Here is a 14,382-nt window from a genome sequence, read left to right as displayed (position 1 = left end):
GAGCAGGGTCTGGTTTTGAGCAAGAATGGCTTTGCATTGGAACTGTGTACAGATGCTGGATCTGATGAGGGCTTTTTCTTTTTAATCTACTTTTAGCCCCGAATGATTTATGGAATGATGTGTTTTGTGGGGAGGGGTTAGAAAAAGTTGCCATAGAAGAGATGCAAGGGGGTGAAGAGGCGAGGGTGCGAGTCGTGGGGCCTGCCGTGACCCCCACATCCTGCAAAGGGGGCTCCTTTGAGGGGGGAAGGGCTCTGGGGTGGGTCTTGCTGACATACTCACTGCACCTTCTCTCTGCTTGGCCCGCAGGTGTTCTGCCTCAGCCTATTACCAACGGGTCTCCGCAAACCCAGGTGAGTACTTCTGCTGATCAGATGGGCTGCGCTCAGGCTCCGGCTGTTTTGAAAGACAAATCAAAGGACCAGCTTTGCCAGCTCACTGTGTTTTGGGAGAAGGTGTGCTCAGGACTCCTGGGCTCTCGCCATGCAGGAAGAGAGGCTATCCAGGCCCCTTTCTCGAAAGGGGGATGGTACCTCCCTCAAGGAGGGCTCTGAGGTTTATTTAGCTTCAGTTAGCTAACATCTAGTAAACTTAATGACTTCCCCTGCCGCCTTAGCTCCAAGGTGGCTTTGAAAGGAGGCCGGCTTCCAGGCTGTTGAACTGCACTCCCGCAGCCCGAGCCTCTGCTAAACAATAGTGGGAAAGCAGGGCCAAGTCCAGCCGGACGTAAGTGGGTGCAGCTCCCTTGAAGCCGGCGATGCATGGCTGGATGGTGCCTCCCTCCGGCCTGCATTCGGGGATTTGCCGTTTGCTAGTAAACATCTGAATTGTTTTGTCACTTGGATTTGCAACCCCTCCTCCAGCCGCTTTGTGTTTCCAGCCAGCCCGGCCACGTGCTCAGACAAACCAGACGTTATTCTCCACCTGGCAGGATTGGCTCCGATCACATCCCTGTGAGGCAAGAGGCTGCGCAGCAATTTTTTCTTCCCCGCTTGTGCAATATATCTATTAATGCTTTTGTTTCCCACAGCTGAACGGAGGATCCACATCTTCGTCCCACAGCGATCTCCAAAGTCCTGGGAAGGAATCGGAGGTAAAAATCAAGCTCTGTTGCTTTGCTTCGCACACGCGTTGCGTAAAAACACGCTACATCGCCAGTGTTAGCGTTCACGTCTGCCTGTAAGCGCTCCCACCGCTCTGCATTCGCCCAGCTGTTGGAGCGCAGGATTCCCCGAGACCCTTTGCAGCCCTGAATGATCACACGGGGCTGCCAGGATCCGGGTCAGAGACAACTGCTGTCTCCCAGTTTCTAAGTTTTACGCTTAGTTTCTGAAGGGCTTTGGGATACCTTGGGCTGAAAAGTGAAGGGGAAATGCAGGCTACAAAGATGACTTGAATCCTAAACGGCATTCAACCCAAAATAACACCTCCCCCCAAACACACGCAAAGAAGTTTAACTGCATTCAGATGCAAGGGGGGAAATCTTAAAGACAACAACATTCCCTATAACTTCTTCTTCTTTATGATGTGCAGGAGCACGAACGTGGAGGGCTTGATTAAAAGGAGTAGAGAGGGGTTTGAATTACTTGGACCCTCTGTGCCTCTTGCGAGTGAGCCGCTGGCTGCCCGCGCTGGAGTCCAAACTGTGCATTCCTTCCAGGCTCTGTCAGGGGGCAGGAAAGCTTGCTGGCTTCGCGGGGCCTCTGCCAGCAGCGGCAGATGTTGCATTAATACGGACGAGCTTTGCAAGGATCCCAGTGCATGACTGTGATGTCACTGGTTCACTGAGCTCAGCCCCAGGTGTGAAACAACTTACGCCCCGGCTTATCTTAGTGTGCCAGGGACAGCCAGGACCCAAGTCTGGGCACAGTCTGCACCCAGGGCAGGCGAAAGGCAGAGGAGGAAATATGGAGCGGCTAATTGGTAGCACGAAGCAGTACTGATGTGACAAGGGGTAGAATAAAAGGAGATGTTATAAGCTCGAGACCTTAAGTGTCGGTATATTGGCAGAATCGACGGGAGCAGAAACCGAGGCAGGGGAGCAGGAGCAGCTTTCGAGGCAACAGACCAGGGGCTGTTAGTAGCTTTCCTGTAGGACTTTTTATTTGGACGAGGAAAACAAAAAAAAAGCCTGGCAAGGTTTTAGGTTGCGGCTCAACGAGCTCCGAAGAGGGCTGCTCATGGGAGCAAGGGGCTGGACGGGACCTCCTGGCTCGTCCCCCACGGGCCTGTTCCTCTGGCGCGGGAACCCCGGGCTGGAGCAATGCCCCATAACTGGCAGCAATGCCTGAGCTGAACGAAAGGCCCACGGTGATCCCGGTGAGGCCGGGAGTGAAGGAAGTAGATTAGCTTTATAACATCCTTTAAAACCCACTGCTGTGAGTCAGAGGTCAGGGCCCTTTCAAAAGATGCTCAAAACGTCTGTCTCGGCCTTGCTATGGCCTGACGCGCTTCTGTCCGGATGGAGCCGTACGTTGGCCAGAGGGTGGAAGTGCCACGATTCTGGGTGCTTCCATCTTTGTCCTTCAACTTAAAACACCATAAAGAAGGGAAATTTTCAGACGGGGCCAAGCCCTCTCCTCTGAAAACCACCCACACCCTTCTCATTTGTACACCCAGCACCATCAGTCGCATCAAAAAACAATGACCAGGATTCAGGTGCCTCGTCCAGGCCCCTGCCTGGGACACGTCTGCCTGTTGCCAAGAGGTGGATGCCAACAGGGGTGGCTGGAGCTGTGGCGGCGCAGGGGAAGGTCTCACGTCACCCACAAGCAGGCAGTGCTTCTGTTCAGACCAGCTACTGCCGCTCGCTGCCTTTGCACCGGTGCCCTTGGCTGCACGAGGCAGTGGAGAGCCAGGCCCCCAAACCCAGCCCGCAAGCAAAGACCTTCAGGCTTTTGTAGTGATAGAAATACGCAGGTCTTGCAAGCATTGGGGCATCACCTTGCAGCTCCCCGCAGGAAGCGGTTTTCTTACCAACCCTCCTCAACACCAATGTGAATACTGAAGCAGAAGCTTTAAATTGAGCTCCCTGTAGAGCAGGCCCATTAAAAGCAGCTTCTAACTAAATGAGTCAGAGTAGCACTATGTGACGCTGCTTTGCCAGTGCAGTTCAATGGACTCCAAGATCCACTTAAATAACCTTGGGGCTCAGCCTGAAGAGGGAAAGGCAGTAATGCAATTTGAAGCCTGCAGTCAAATGTCTCCTCAGAGCTCTTCCAGGAGACTAATGCATTTCTAGCAGAGCAGAGCAGGTTCTTTGGGTAAAACTGATATTTTTTTATTAGATCAACCCGAATAGTTGGAAAAAATTCTTCCTAGCAAGCTTTTAGGTATAAATACCCTTGGTCTGGCTGAGGAAGCATCCGCAGTCGGTGCGCGCGCTCTTCCTGGATGGAAGCAGACGGCACTTCGCCCTGCATGTGAATGGCTCCCAGGGGATTTCATGGGATCTCGTGCCTGCTCCAGAAAGGAGAGGGCTGCAATGTGGGGCTTTGCTTGGAGGCCTGGGGCGGGGGCACAGGAGAGAAATGCAGATCGCAAGCTTGGGAGGTGTTGCTGCAGGCCCAGGGCACTCAGTTTATCTCCAGCAAACAGGCAAAGGAAGGTTTGGATCTCTCCTAAAAGGTCTTTTATTAGACAGGTTGAAAGGTGCCGTTCTTAGCATGCAAAGAGGCGCAGACAGTCAACCCGCAAGTGTTTGTGCTGTAAGGGCATGTGGCCATCAGCAGAGGCTGGGGTCCTTGCCCGCTCTGACACCAGGGCAGATCCAGCCCAGTGCCTTGACTTGACCAGTGCTGGTCCTTGGGGCTGTGCCTTGCAGGGCTCATGCACCATCCAGCCCTGCCTGTCTGCCTCCAGGAGCAGCAATGTGACTTTTAGGGTTTTTCTTTCATGCAATAATTAAACCTGCAGCCAAAAGACTAATGGACTTGCAAACGTGGCACGGAGACGGAGCCGCCTCTCCGCTCTGAGAGTGCTTGCTTCCACTAGCTCCCGGCAGGGTTTTGCTTGCAAGGAGCGGGGCTGGAGGGCAGCAGATGCATGCAGCCACAGGCCCATCCGGCAGGAGCATTGCCAAGCGCATGTGTGTGCACGCTCGTACGCACATGTGCTAGCAGCACTCAGGCTGGTCCGTGCCATGCATGCCAGCCCCGGCCCTCGCTGTCGGGAGGGCGCTGCCCCTGGAGCAGTGACAAGGCAGGGTCTCACGTCTGCTGTCTTTCTGCAGGAGGGGGACTCGGAGAAGAAGGACCCGTTCGAAGAGAGCGGGCTGAACCTGAGCCCGACAGCGGCAGAGGCCAAGGAGAAGGCACGCGCCAAGCGGGTGAACAAGAGGGCCCCGCAGATGGACTGGAACAAGAAGCGGGAGATTTTCAGCAACTTCTGAGCCCTGTGGCAGCGCCTCCCCTCCCGTGCCCACCCCCTGCCTTCCCCACCAGACGTACCCTCCGGACGCGAGCTCCCTGCCCCTGGTGTCGCTTTGTGCCCCGCTCTCCATGGGTTGCTTTTACAAGGCAGATTTTAACATCTTTTTATTGACAAGCGGTTCTAACAGAATGCGACCAGAGCCCCTTTCATTGCTTCAGGCGCCCCACGGCACCAACGAGGAAGGACTGGAGGGGCTTCCTTTGTCATCTGGGCCTGCGGTCTTTAGGGTTTTACTGGTTTTAGGGTTCCCCTGTCCCCCAAGAATCCTGGATGGAGCTGGGCCAGATCTCTTATTCCAAAGCCCCCTGCCGAGGGCTCTCGGACTTGCAAATTCTCCCTCGGAGGAATCGAAATGTGCTGCAGCGTTAGGGGACGAGTGGCTGAGCCCCCCAGCCTGGGCTCCAGAAGTCATTGCTCATGGGGTGGTGACTGGGGTCAGCAGCTCTGTATTTCTCTCCCCTTGGCTTTGCTATCCATTGAAAAGGCTTCTTTTCTTTTTTTTTTGCAAACGATCCCATCTGTTTCTCGTTAACGCTGGAACCACCCTCCCCATGGGCTGGCTTGATCCCATACAATAAAAGCCCCTTTCTCAGCAAAGCTTTTCCATCCCAGGCCCCATCCACGTGGCTGGCTGTGGAGAAGATGTTGGTTGGACCCTGGAAAACAAAAACACAAAATCACCCAAGGGCCCCCACGGCTCAGATTTGCATAATGACATGCAGAAATGACTGGCACGGGGAGGGGAGGAGGATGAGCTGCCCCCCTCCTTCATCTCAAGGTGGAGAGACGGCCAATGCACATACATTGGTCTCTGTGCCCAGCTGCTACTTGAGGGGACTCGAGAAGCATGATGCAGCTTCTGCTGTCAGCGAGGAACCTGCCAGGGACGGACACGATGCTCATGAAGACGGGGCTCCCTGCAGAAGCCATCCGCCACAGATGCTGGTGTGGGCACCGCGCCTCAGGCCCCATTTGGTCTGCTATTACCAACCTTACCCCCTCCCCCCCACTGATCTTTCTCCACCTGCACTTCCAGCCTGTCAGGATGAGGCCTCTCCTTTCCCTGCAGCTGGGTGCTGGGCCCTGAGCAGCACTGGGGTCAGATGCAGGGATCAGACCACGCAGGGGAGCCCACCACATGACATCCCTTCCCACGGGCAACAGCCAGCGTGGCAAGCAGCTGCTTTGGCTTTGATCAGCTCCATGCTCACAGCACGCTGCTTTCTCCACTAGATAGGGTTGTAAACCTGGCCCGTGTCGCTGTGATTAAACCTATTTAAGCTCTTCACTACTCACCCTGGGCTTCGTACAAGGGAAGATGAATTAAAACACTTACTAATGGCTTTAAGGAAATAGAGTTTTCCCAGGGAAGGGTCCACACCACAAAGAGCTGGATGAATCCCAGTTTCTTCTTACCAAGATTTAACAAAACAGTCTTTGTGGCTGACACGTTTTGTAACAAAAATAGTATTAACAAGGGGAACAGAGTGGAACCGGACGGACGCGGCAGAGGTTAGAAAGCGACCCCTTTCCCCAGCAAGAGACGAAAGAGGGCAAGGACGTAGGACTTCGTAGAACTAAAGCACATGGTTCAATTTTGCCCCCATGCTACCCTGAATGAATCTGTGGCCTTTGACTTCATGCACTATGGGTCTTGTTAAGGGTCTGTGTGTATTTCATAAATACTAAGCTAAAAAGGTGCCTTATAAACACTTACTTTCAGCACAGTGCAAGGCGGTTGGGGGAGAAGGGAATCCCAGCCAGGGCGTTCAGCTGAGCACGTGGCTGTTCCCATATTGAAGATGAGGAACGGAGCGGCTTTTGAGAGAGTGGGTTGGCTTGGTTTTTGTGAGGATTCACAGACAAAGCTTTGGAAAGAAAACTCTGCAAGTGTTTGGCTATAAACGAATAGGTCTGACAACAGCCTAGTGAGGACAGCCGGGGGAGCTCGTCTCCCGTTCAGGGCTTGGCTGCTAACAGAGGTGTCATTTACCTACCACAAGTACCCGAAGGTGGGGTGGGCGTTTCGTGTTGGCTACGAGAAACCTTTGCTTCCTTCACAAGTCAGTCATCGGAGAATCCCTCCACGCACTCGTGATATAGGCAGGTTGCTTTTAGTCCCTGCATTTCCAACCAAGCTGGAGACGTATCCTGGTCTGCTGAGGACGTTATCTCCCCACTTACAAGGCAAACGATCGAACACATCCTTGCATACATCTCAGCAAGCAAAAGTGATTCTCACAACCTGTAAATACCATTAATTCTCGCATAAGACTGAACCACTGTAGTCGAGGGGAAACTAGCATGGGGTTGGGGGTTTTTTTGGATTACGATCAAAGAAAATCAGGTATGCACATATGTACCAATAAGATTTTAAAACGATCTCTGCTTACTCTGTGGAAATTGCTCATGGCTAAAGGACTTACCACTATTTCTGACATCTTGTAGCTCTGTAATAATCAGTTTCTGTACATTTAACTTTCAAAATCAGTACAAGTATAAGGCTGTTTTCTGCATTGTAAAAACATAATGTATACTTTCATGTCAATAATAAACCCTGTTTTGCCATGTACAGCTTATGGGATGGTCCATCTACTCTCCACTGCAGCCTGTGCTTTGCAAGGAAGGTTAGAAAGGAGTCAGAGCATCACGATAGCGATACCTACCTCCCAATGACAATGTCATTAGAAGAAGCAGCCTGGAGCAGGGCATACCCCGGCTTTGAGCAGTGACCTGCAAAGGGGAACACCTTGGTGTGGGCTGTTTTGCGAGGTGGATGCTGGTCTGGATGGCTTTTCTTCTCTGCTCTCTGGGATGTGTGCAGGAACACCAGGTGTGGTCTGGGCTTCAGGTTTTGGTGCAGGAGAAATTCCCCCAGGACTCAGGAATCCTTCCTGGGACCTGTCTGAACCCACCTCTGCAAATGCTGGAAGTGCTGACTCTTCAGCACACAGCGCTTCTCCAGCACGTGGAGGATAAACTCTGACTCTCCAAAGCCTCACCTTGCACTTGCCCGGGGTTTCTGGTGTTAGATCTTCCATACAGTCTTCAGAGTAGCTAGAGACCTTAGTGGCTGATGGCACGGGGAACAGCAGAACATTTCAGGCTTTCCTGAAACAGAGGCACAAGGTGGGATTTCTCTCCTCCACCCACTTGCATTAATGCAGACCCTAACGCACAAGCCTGCAGCTCCCCACCTATGGGTCTGCGGTGCAGGCTGAGCACTACAGGCTGGGACCTGCAGGGTGACCCTTGTGCAGCGGGGAAGTTGCAACCTGTCCAGATCTATACGAGTTGGACACCACGGCTTTACATTTCAGGGTGGCCGTTGAGCTGGCTCGTGCACAGGGCAGCATTTGGTTGGAACAGTCACGTGTTTCGGTAACAAACTTCCCCATCGCACTCCCTCTCAGAGGGCTGTTCGAACCAGTTTATCAGCACAACCAGTTTAGTGAACATTGTAGCTGTGAAGCCATGGGTTTCAGTGATGATTTCAATGGCCTTGTGTGCAGACCACCCCTCCATGGCAAGCAGAGGGCCAGGCAGAGGGGGCTGCTGCCTTTCCTGCAGTGCCACGGATATCAGAGGTCAAGTCAGGGAAGCACGTAACGCAGGGCCCTGGGCTGAAAGGAGCCCACGTGAACAGCAGCTCTGCCTGCAGTGCTCCCAGCCTGCCCCTGTTATCTATGAAAACAGCTGCCCCTGCGAGGGTGTGTGCAGCTGAGGATGGTGCTGGCAATGCTGAGCTGGATGACCCAGTGGTTCTCTGCACTGCCACAGTGCTCTGCTCCACTTGTTCTCCAACAGCAGGAAAAAAATGCCAGGTCTGCCTGGCTGCTCTCCAGCAGCCTTTTGTGCTCCTGGAAATGCAACATCCCCCAGCTGAGCTGCAAGAATTGCTTGCTGGCTGCGTGATATCTATCCTTCCCTCTCCTCTCTGCTGTCAGTGGCTCTGCCCTCTGTCCTTGGCTGAGGCCCCATGCTCACTACCCCTATCCCTACCCCATGCCCCAGGCAGCAGGGATGCCAGCAAGGCCCCAGCGTAACAAAAATTACCTTTATTATATTAAACATGTGCTGCCATGCAACACTGATCCCAACAGGTCCCACCATCCCTCCCCTACGTCTGTTAGACGTGTCCCCACAGGGGGAAGGTGCTTGCAGCGCTGACTCAGAGGCCTGGCTCCCTTTTACGAGCAGGAAGCAGAAGCCAAGGGCGATGCTTCCAAGAGTCTCAGCAGAGCCCTTGTAACACCTGTCACGTTCCCCCTGGGCTCGGACTGCAGTTGCCAGACAGGCCTGGAGCAGCTCTGTGGTTCTGGGCCATGCCCTCAGCACCTCTTAGCCGCAGGGCAAAGGGCCTGGTTGAGGCAGTCTGCACAGCGTGGGCCCACGGGCAGGCAGGTCTGCTGGCCAAAGCCAACCAGAAGCCAGTTGATCTCGCTCCAGAGGTCCCTGCAGAAGGAGACAGGAGAGGGTGTTGAGGGCTCGTGCAGCACTGCAGAGCAGCCAACCCGGGTCTGACAGGGACCTTTGCCACCACACTCTCCAATCCCTGTCCCTTGGCCCTGGCTGCGGAGGCTTTCCCTGGGCAAAAGCAGTTTCGGGCGCGGCCTACAGCATGCACAAGGCTCACCATGGGCTGGGACAGGCAGGCTCTGCTTGACCACCCTGGCATGACTCAGCTGTGCTCCCCCTGGCACTCGCCCACCCATTTCCATGGCACTGCACTGGCTCGCAGGCCCCTGCAGGCTAGGGCATGGGTGGATGTGCCCCATGGGACTCTGTAATTACTAGTGCACATCTGCTCAGCATGATGGGCCTGCCTTTTAAAAGCCATGCGGGAGCTTCCCTGCACAAGTTCATCCCTACCCAGTGGCCCTGAAACCAGCAGAGCCAGGCCGTGGCGGGGGCACAAGGCCCCAAGGAGCACGAGGGGCCGGAACTGCATTAAGACAGCCTGCAGTGACCAAGCCCCAGGCTGATGCTTCGGACAGCTGCAAAACATCCACGCAGCTTAAAGAACTGCTGCCATGAGAGGAGAGATGCCCTGCGGCCTCAGCCTTGGGCATGGCTGGCTCCATGACCAGAAAGGCGGGACCAGGCCTGAGCTCACAGCCAATGCCCTGGGGCAGCTCTGTCTCCTTGTGAGCTGTGGTAAGTAATGGAAGATGCTTCCTGGCAGGCAGAAGCTGGCAGTGGTCTCCTGGGAGGGTGACAAGCCAAGTCCAAGGGCTCCTGACAGGGGTGGGGGGCCTGGATTTCTGCCATGGGAAGGTAGCCCACATCCCGCTGGCGGCAGGCTCCTCACCTGGGCAGCCAGTCCTCCAGTGCCACACGGGTCTCCTCAGGGGTTCTGGTTTCCTTCTTCACCCACTTCAGCCGGTTGGCAATCCGGTGCACGTGGGTGTCCACACCTGGGGGTGGAGAGGCCAGAATCAGACAGGGGCACACTCAGCCTGGCAGGGGTGTCAGGGGAAGGGTCTCCTGGTAGGGCTGGGGCAGCAACTGGCTTGGGGAAACCTGCCCAGAGGCAGAAGCAAAAGCCAAGCCCCCAGGCAGACCAGTCATCCTCCCCTGCCCATTGCCACTCACTCAAACCTCAGCCAACTCTGGGCAAATCGTGACCCAAGCTGGAAAGTGCTCTGGTGACACTGGCTGCTTAGAGGCCATGATGCCTGCTGACGGCGCACAAAGTGCTGCGAGAAGCCCAGATGAAGAGCTCTGAACTCGTGGCGTGTTATTGTTAGATCGGCGGCGATAAGCCGGGCTCCCCCGGCTGACTGAACCCAGCCCAGGAAAGGGCTGTAAACAGGAAGAGCGCAGCCTCATCGCCTGTCCCAGTGGCCTGCTCTGTTCTGGGTGAGCTCCCCCTGGACGGCGGGCAGCTGAGTGTCCCCAGCTGGACTGCCAGGCTCGGGGTGACCTGCAGGGAGCAGGGCCTGCTGGCCTTGTCTTTTATCAGCCCAGCTATCGAGCAGGCAGAGATCAGACAAGCTTTCGGGCACCAAACGCGGCTGGAACCGGAGCAGATCCAGCCTCAACCACGTGCCAGGCAGAGGATCACTTTTGTGAGAGGAGAGAGCTGGGGAGCTGAGTTCCAGGCAGCAAGGGATGGAGTGAAGAGCAGCCAAGATGGATAAACCTCATTACGGAAAAAGAACGTGCTGACCTGGGGATTGAAATTTTCCCTCCCAGCTTCCTTAGCTGAGTTGCTCACCAGGAGGGTGCTCTGCTGGTGTCCCCACGAGCCTCTCTGATTAAGCAGCAAATGTACTTGGAATATGGATCTCGCCCTAGAGACCTTCAAGAGTACCTGGTGCTCAGGCCCAGACCAACGGACAGCCTGGTCTCTCAGCGCCACCTGCCTGCAAGTCCAAATCCAGGAGCACCTGAATTCTCAGCTCCTAGGGTCCAGCGCCAGCCCAGACCCCAGGCAGAACCGAGTCCCCGACCGCGGGCAGAACTGAGCCCTGCCGCTTCAGCCGGCCCCGTGCGAGTCGGGGATGAAACGCCTGCCACATCAAGACACCCAAGGCAGTGGATGGCAGTGCTGGGTGGGGCTCCACTGTCATTAATCACTTAAGATTGATTAATTGCTACATGCTACTGTTGGGTGAGGCCTCCCCCACCCCCCCCCAGAAGCCAGAAAACTCCTACAAATCCAACCTCGGGTGCAAGTGAACAAAACCTGCCCAGCAGTGGAGCTGTTTCAATGAACAGCTGCCCCATCTGTGCCTGCCTCAGTGAGGGCAAGCAGCTTCTAAAGGGGTGGGTGGCTTAAACCAGCAAACCCCTCACACTGGTGGTCCCGTACCTCTTTTGTCAGGGGAGCTGCATGGAGGCATGTCCTTGACTGAAATTCCCTACTCAGCCTTCATGGCTATCAGTGCACCCAGGAGACTGGAACAGGGCTGATTTGGCAGAGAGTTAAATGGAAGTGGGAGAAGTCACTGGGGAACCCAGGAACTTCCCTGGTTTGAGCAGGGGGTTGGACTAGATGTGACCTCCTGAGGTCCCTTCCTACCTGAATTTCTATGATTCTTTGATTTTCTACACTTCCCCAGGCTCTGAGTCTTCCCACCTTGCAAAGGAACTAGATCAGGCAAGTCAAAAAAGGAAGATGGCGGCCAATGGCAGAGCTTGACACATACCTATCCCAGATATGTCGTTCCAGGCGATGTTCATGGCCAAGTGGGCCATCTTGGGCCCCACACCTGGCAGCTTCACCAGCTCCTTGACTGTCCTGGGGATATCGCTCCCGTACTGCTCCTTCAGGATCGCGGTCGTCTGCTTGATGTACTTCACCTTGTTCTGGGAAACCAAAGCACAGCACAGGGAAACTGAGCTCCCACACAGCCAATGCAGGAGCAAACCATGAACTGGAGAAGCACTGACTTAGTTTGGAGGGATAAAGGGCTTGCAGGGAAAGAAAGATGCCCTCGATGTATCCCAGGAGGCACAAAGCTGCAGTACACCCAGCCCCAGTCTCTGCATGTCCAGGATGCTGCCAGCAAATGCAGCTTCATCCCGCACACAGACTGCAAAGCCAGGGGCAGGCTGCATGGATGGGGCTGGACTTCCTCAGGAAGACACAATGGGGAAATGACAGGCCTGCCTGCATCCTGCAACCTGGAGAGCAGCTGCAAAGGCAAAGGAGAAAGAGTCCACGGCAGGGAAAACAGTTGCAAGGCAGGAAGACCGTGAGTGTGATGGGCTGTGGTTGCAAAGGGCAGTACCCGGGAAGGAAGGGGAGCGAGGGACTTGTGCCCCCAGTCCTCCAGACAGCTCCAACAGCCTGGATCCCAGGTAGGGGCACTGCTCAACGCTCACTCAGACCTGTGGCCAACTCCGGGGCCTGGCACTCACCCTCCAGAAGCCCACGGGGTAAATGAGCCGCCCAAGAGCCGCGTCATCCGTCTGCAAAATGTTGTCCACCGTGAGTCCATGCTCCCTCAGGCGCAGCATGGCTGCCGAGGTCACCTCATCCTTGGTCTGGCTGGAGAGCATCAGTGACAGCAGAACCTGGTAGCGCCTCACCTGGGGAGCAGGGCAGGGCAGAGGCAGGGTTAGAGACCTCTCAGGCTTGCCACAGCCACACCCTGAAGGCGCTGGGGCCGGGCGCTATCATAACACGTTTCTTCACACACACACAACAGGGACCCGTGCTGTGCTGTACAGCTGCCGTTATTTGGGAGCAGATCACAACAGAAGGGCTCCAAACTCTGCGTCCCACCCACTGTCACAGGTTCACCTTGGATCCTCGCTGTCAACAGAGGAGCAAGAAGTAGCTGCTACGATGATGCACTAGCATCCTCCTCCAGAGAACTTGGCCTTCTAGCCAGCTCCACGGCAGAAGACCCCGTGGGGATTTCCAAAGGATCCCCCAAAACTGCAGGTGATTTTTTCAGAAGAGCAGACATGATTTATAAGCCCAGGGCCCATCGGCTAGGAGACTGGGGAGGTTTGCCTTCTTCTCAGTGGGGGCATAGCCCTCTTCCTTGGACCTCTCAAGCATATTTTTACAATGTACACAGCAAGACATTGGCTGCCACGGTCCCCCTGCCTTACCCAGGGCGGGTTTGGGTGTGAGGTCCTGTATTGTGTCAGGGTAGACCGTGTAGTTTTACTAAGAGGTTGGACAATGAATTTGGATGGAAGGGTTTGGATAGGGCTGATCCTGCCTCTGGCAGCAGGTCAGACTGGATGGCCTCTGCAGGTCCCTCCTGGCTCAGCTTCTGCACAATTCTGTGACTCCCAGCAGTTTTTTGTTTCAAAACTGATTTTGAAAATGCCCCTGGGCTCTGGCTGGGTTTGAGGCCTCACTCCCTTCTACTCCTTTGAAAGCTCCTCTCCAAGGAATTAAAATCAATCAGGGCATGGAGGAGAAGTTCACCGTCAGCCGCCTCCAGACGGAGCAGTTCGCGGAAGTGAATGTTTCTCCCAGCTCAGATACCAGTCATCCAGCATGTGCCCAGTGCGCGTGCTGGCTGAGTCCTGAACTTGCACCAGCCCCGAGCTGGAAGCCTTTCCCTGTCAGCCATGGTGCGATGCCATGCCGCAGACCCCCTTTACTTCCTGTTTTTTGGCAGAGCAAAAACGTTCCTCCTGACACGAGGAACCAGGTGCGAGCCTCACCAGCCACAGGACTCAGGCTACAAGCCCAGCTCCCAGGCCCTTCACAAGCAGCAAATGGCAGGTGCTGCTGTGCGGTGCGGGGGCCCTCAGCAGCGTTGTGCCAGGGCTCGTTGCCTTGGGAGGAATGAGCCTAGTCCCCAGGGGACGGAGCCGTTTCCTACCCGTGCCTTGCGGTTCCCACGACCCCAGAGCAGAGCTGCCAGCCGGAGACGTGGGCTGCAGTCCTCAAGGCGCAGATGGACGTTACGTCCCCTTGTGCCTCACCTTCCCCGAGAAACCTGGCGTGAGCTCCCAGTCGAGCCCAGGAGAGAAGGAAAACCTGGCCCAGCCGTCGCAGCTGGGTCCAGAGGGGAGGACGGCCAGGGCGATTCCTCAACTCTGCGCCTTACCCGATTTCTTACCCTGGCAACCTACCAGTATCCCAAGTGAGGATGGGTTTTTAAAGCTGTAAGAGATGTCGAAGTTTACTAAACTGGCTCAGCTTATGACGTATAAACGCACGATCCGCTTGAATTCAAGGGCATAGTTTTCCTCAACCCAGGAGCCAGACCCCGCAACGCAAGCGCTTCGCCGGGCGGCTCTCGGGGCCCGTCGCGGGGAGCCGCAGGCTGGCGTTACCTCCGGGGGGGCGCTGCGGTCAAAGCACTGCTCGGCCCCCAGCCGGTCCACGGGCGCGTCCCTGGCGCGGCGCATGGCCCGGATGTGCGCCAGCTGCTGCCTCCAGTCCCGCGGCTCCCACGCCGGCCCGCGGGCCTCGGCCTCGTAGGCGATGGCCACCGGCTTCCTCGCCCTGCCGCGCCGCGCCGGCGCCGG

The 14,382-nt window shown here is 55.7% G+C and overlaps 2 protein-coding genes across 2 annotated transcripts in view; one reads left to right on the top strand and one right to left on the bottom strand.

The window, feature by feature from the left end:
* The window catches only part of SLC9A3R2 (SLC9A3 regulator 2), a 72,182-nt gene extending 67,091 nt beyond the window's left edge, over positions 1-5,091 (top strand). Inside the window, 3 exon segments of the mRNA XM_019541870.1 lie at positions 310-353; positions 1,031-1,093; positions 4,232-5,091. Of these exon segments, the coding sequence (XP_019397415.1) occupies positions 310-353; positions 1,031-1,093; positions 4,232-4,390 (266 nt within the window). The 3' untranslated portion in view covers positions 4,391-5,091.
* Positions 5,092-6,256: 1,165 nt separating this feature from the next.
* On the bottom strand, positions 6,257-14,376 carry NTHL1 (nth like DNA glycosylase 1). The gene is made up of 5 exons (XM_019541871.1): positions 14,188-14,376; positions 12,301-12,471; positions 11,586-11,745; positions 9,743-9,848; positions 6,257-8,886 (listed from the first exon to the last, which is right to left on the bottom strand). The coding sequence occupies exons 1-5, from the start codon at positions 14,260-14,262 to the stop codon at positions 8,763-8,765; spliced, it is 636 nt and encodes a 211-aa protein (XP_019397416.1). The 5' UTR covers positions 14,263-14,376; the 3' UTR covers positions 6,257-8,762.
* Positions 14,377-14,382: the final 6 nt, after the last annotated feature.

The sequence above is a fragment of the Crocodylus porosus genome, unplaced genomic scaffold, assembly GCF_001723895.1.
Source record: "Crocodylus porosus isolate Cpor-Errol unplaced genomic scaffold, CroPor_comp1, whole genome shotgun sequence".
Classification (NCBI taxonomy): domain Eukaryota; kingdom Metazoa; phylum Chordata; order Crocodylia; family Crocodylidae; genus Crocodylus; species Crocodylus porosus.
Note: the sequence above shows the minus strand (reverse complement) of the source record. Positions and strands in the feature narration are given on the sequence as shown.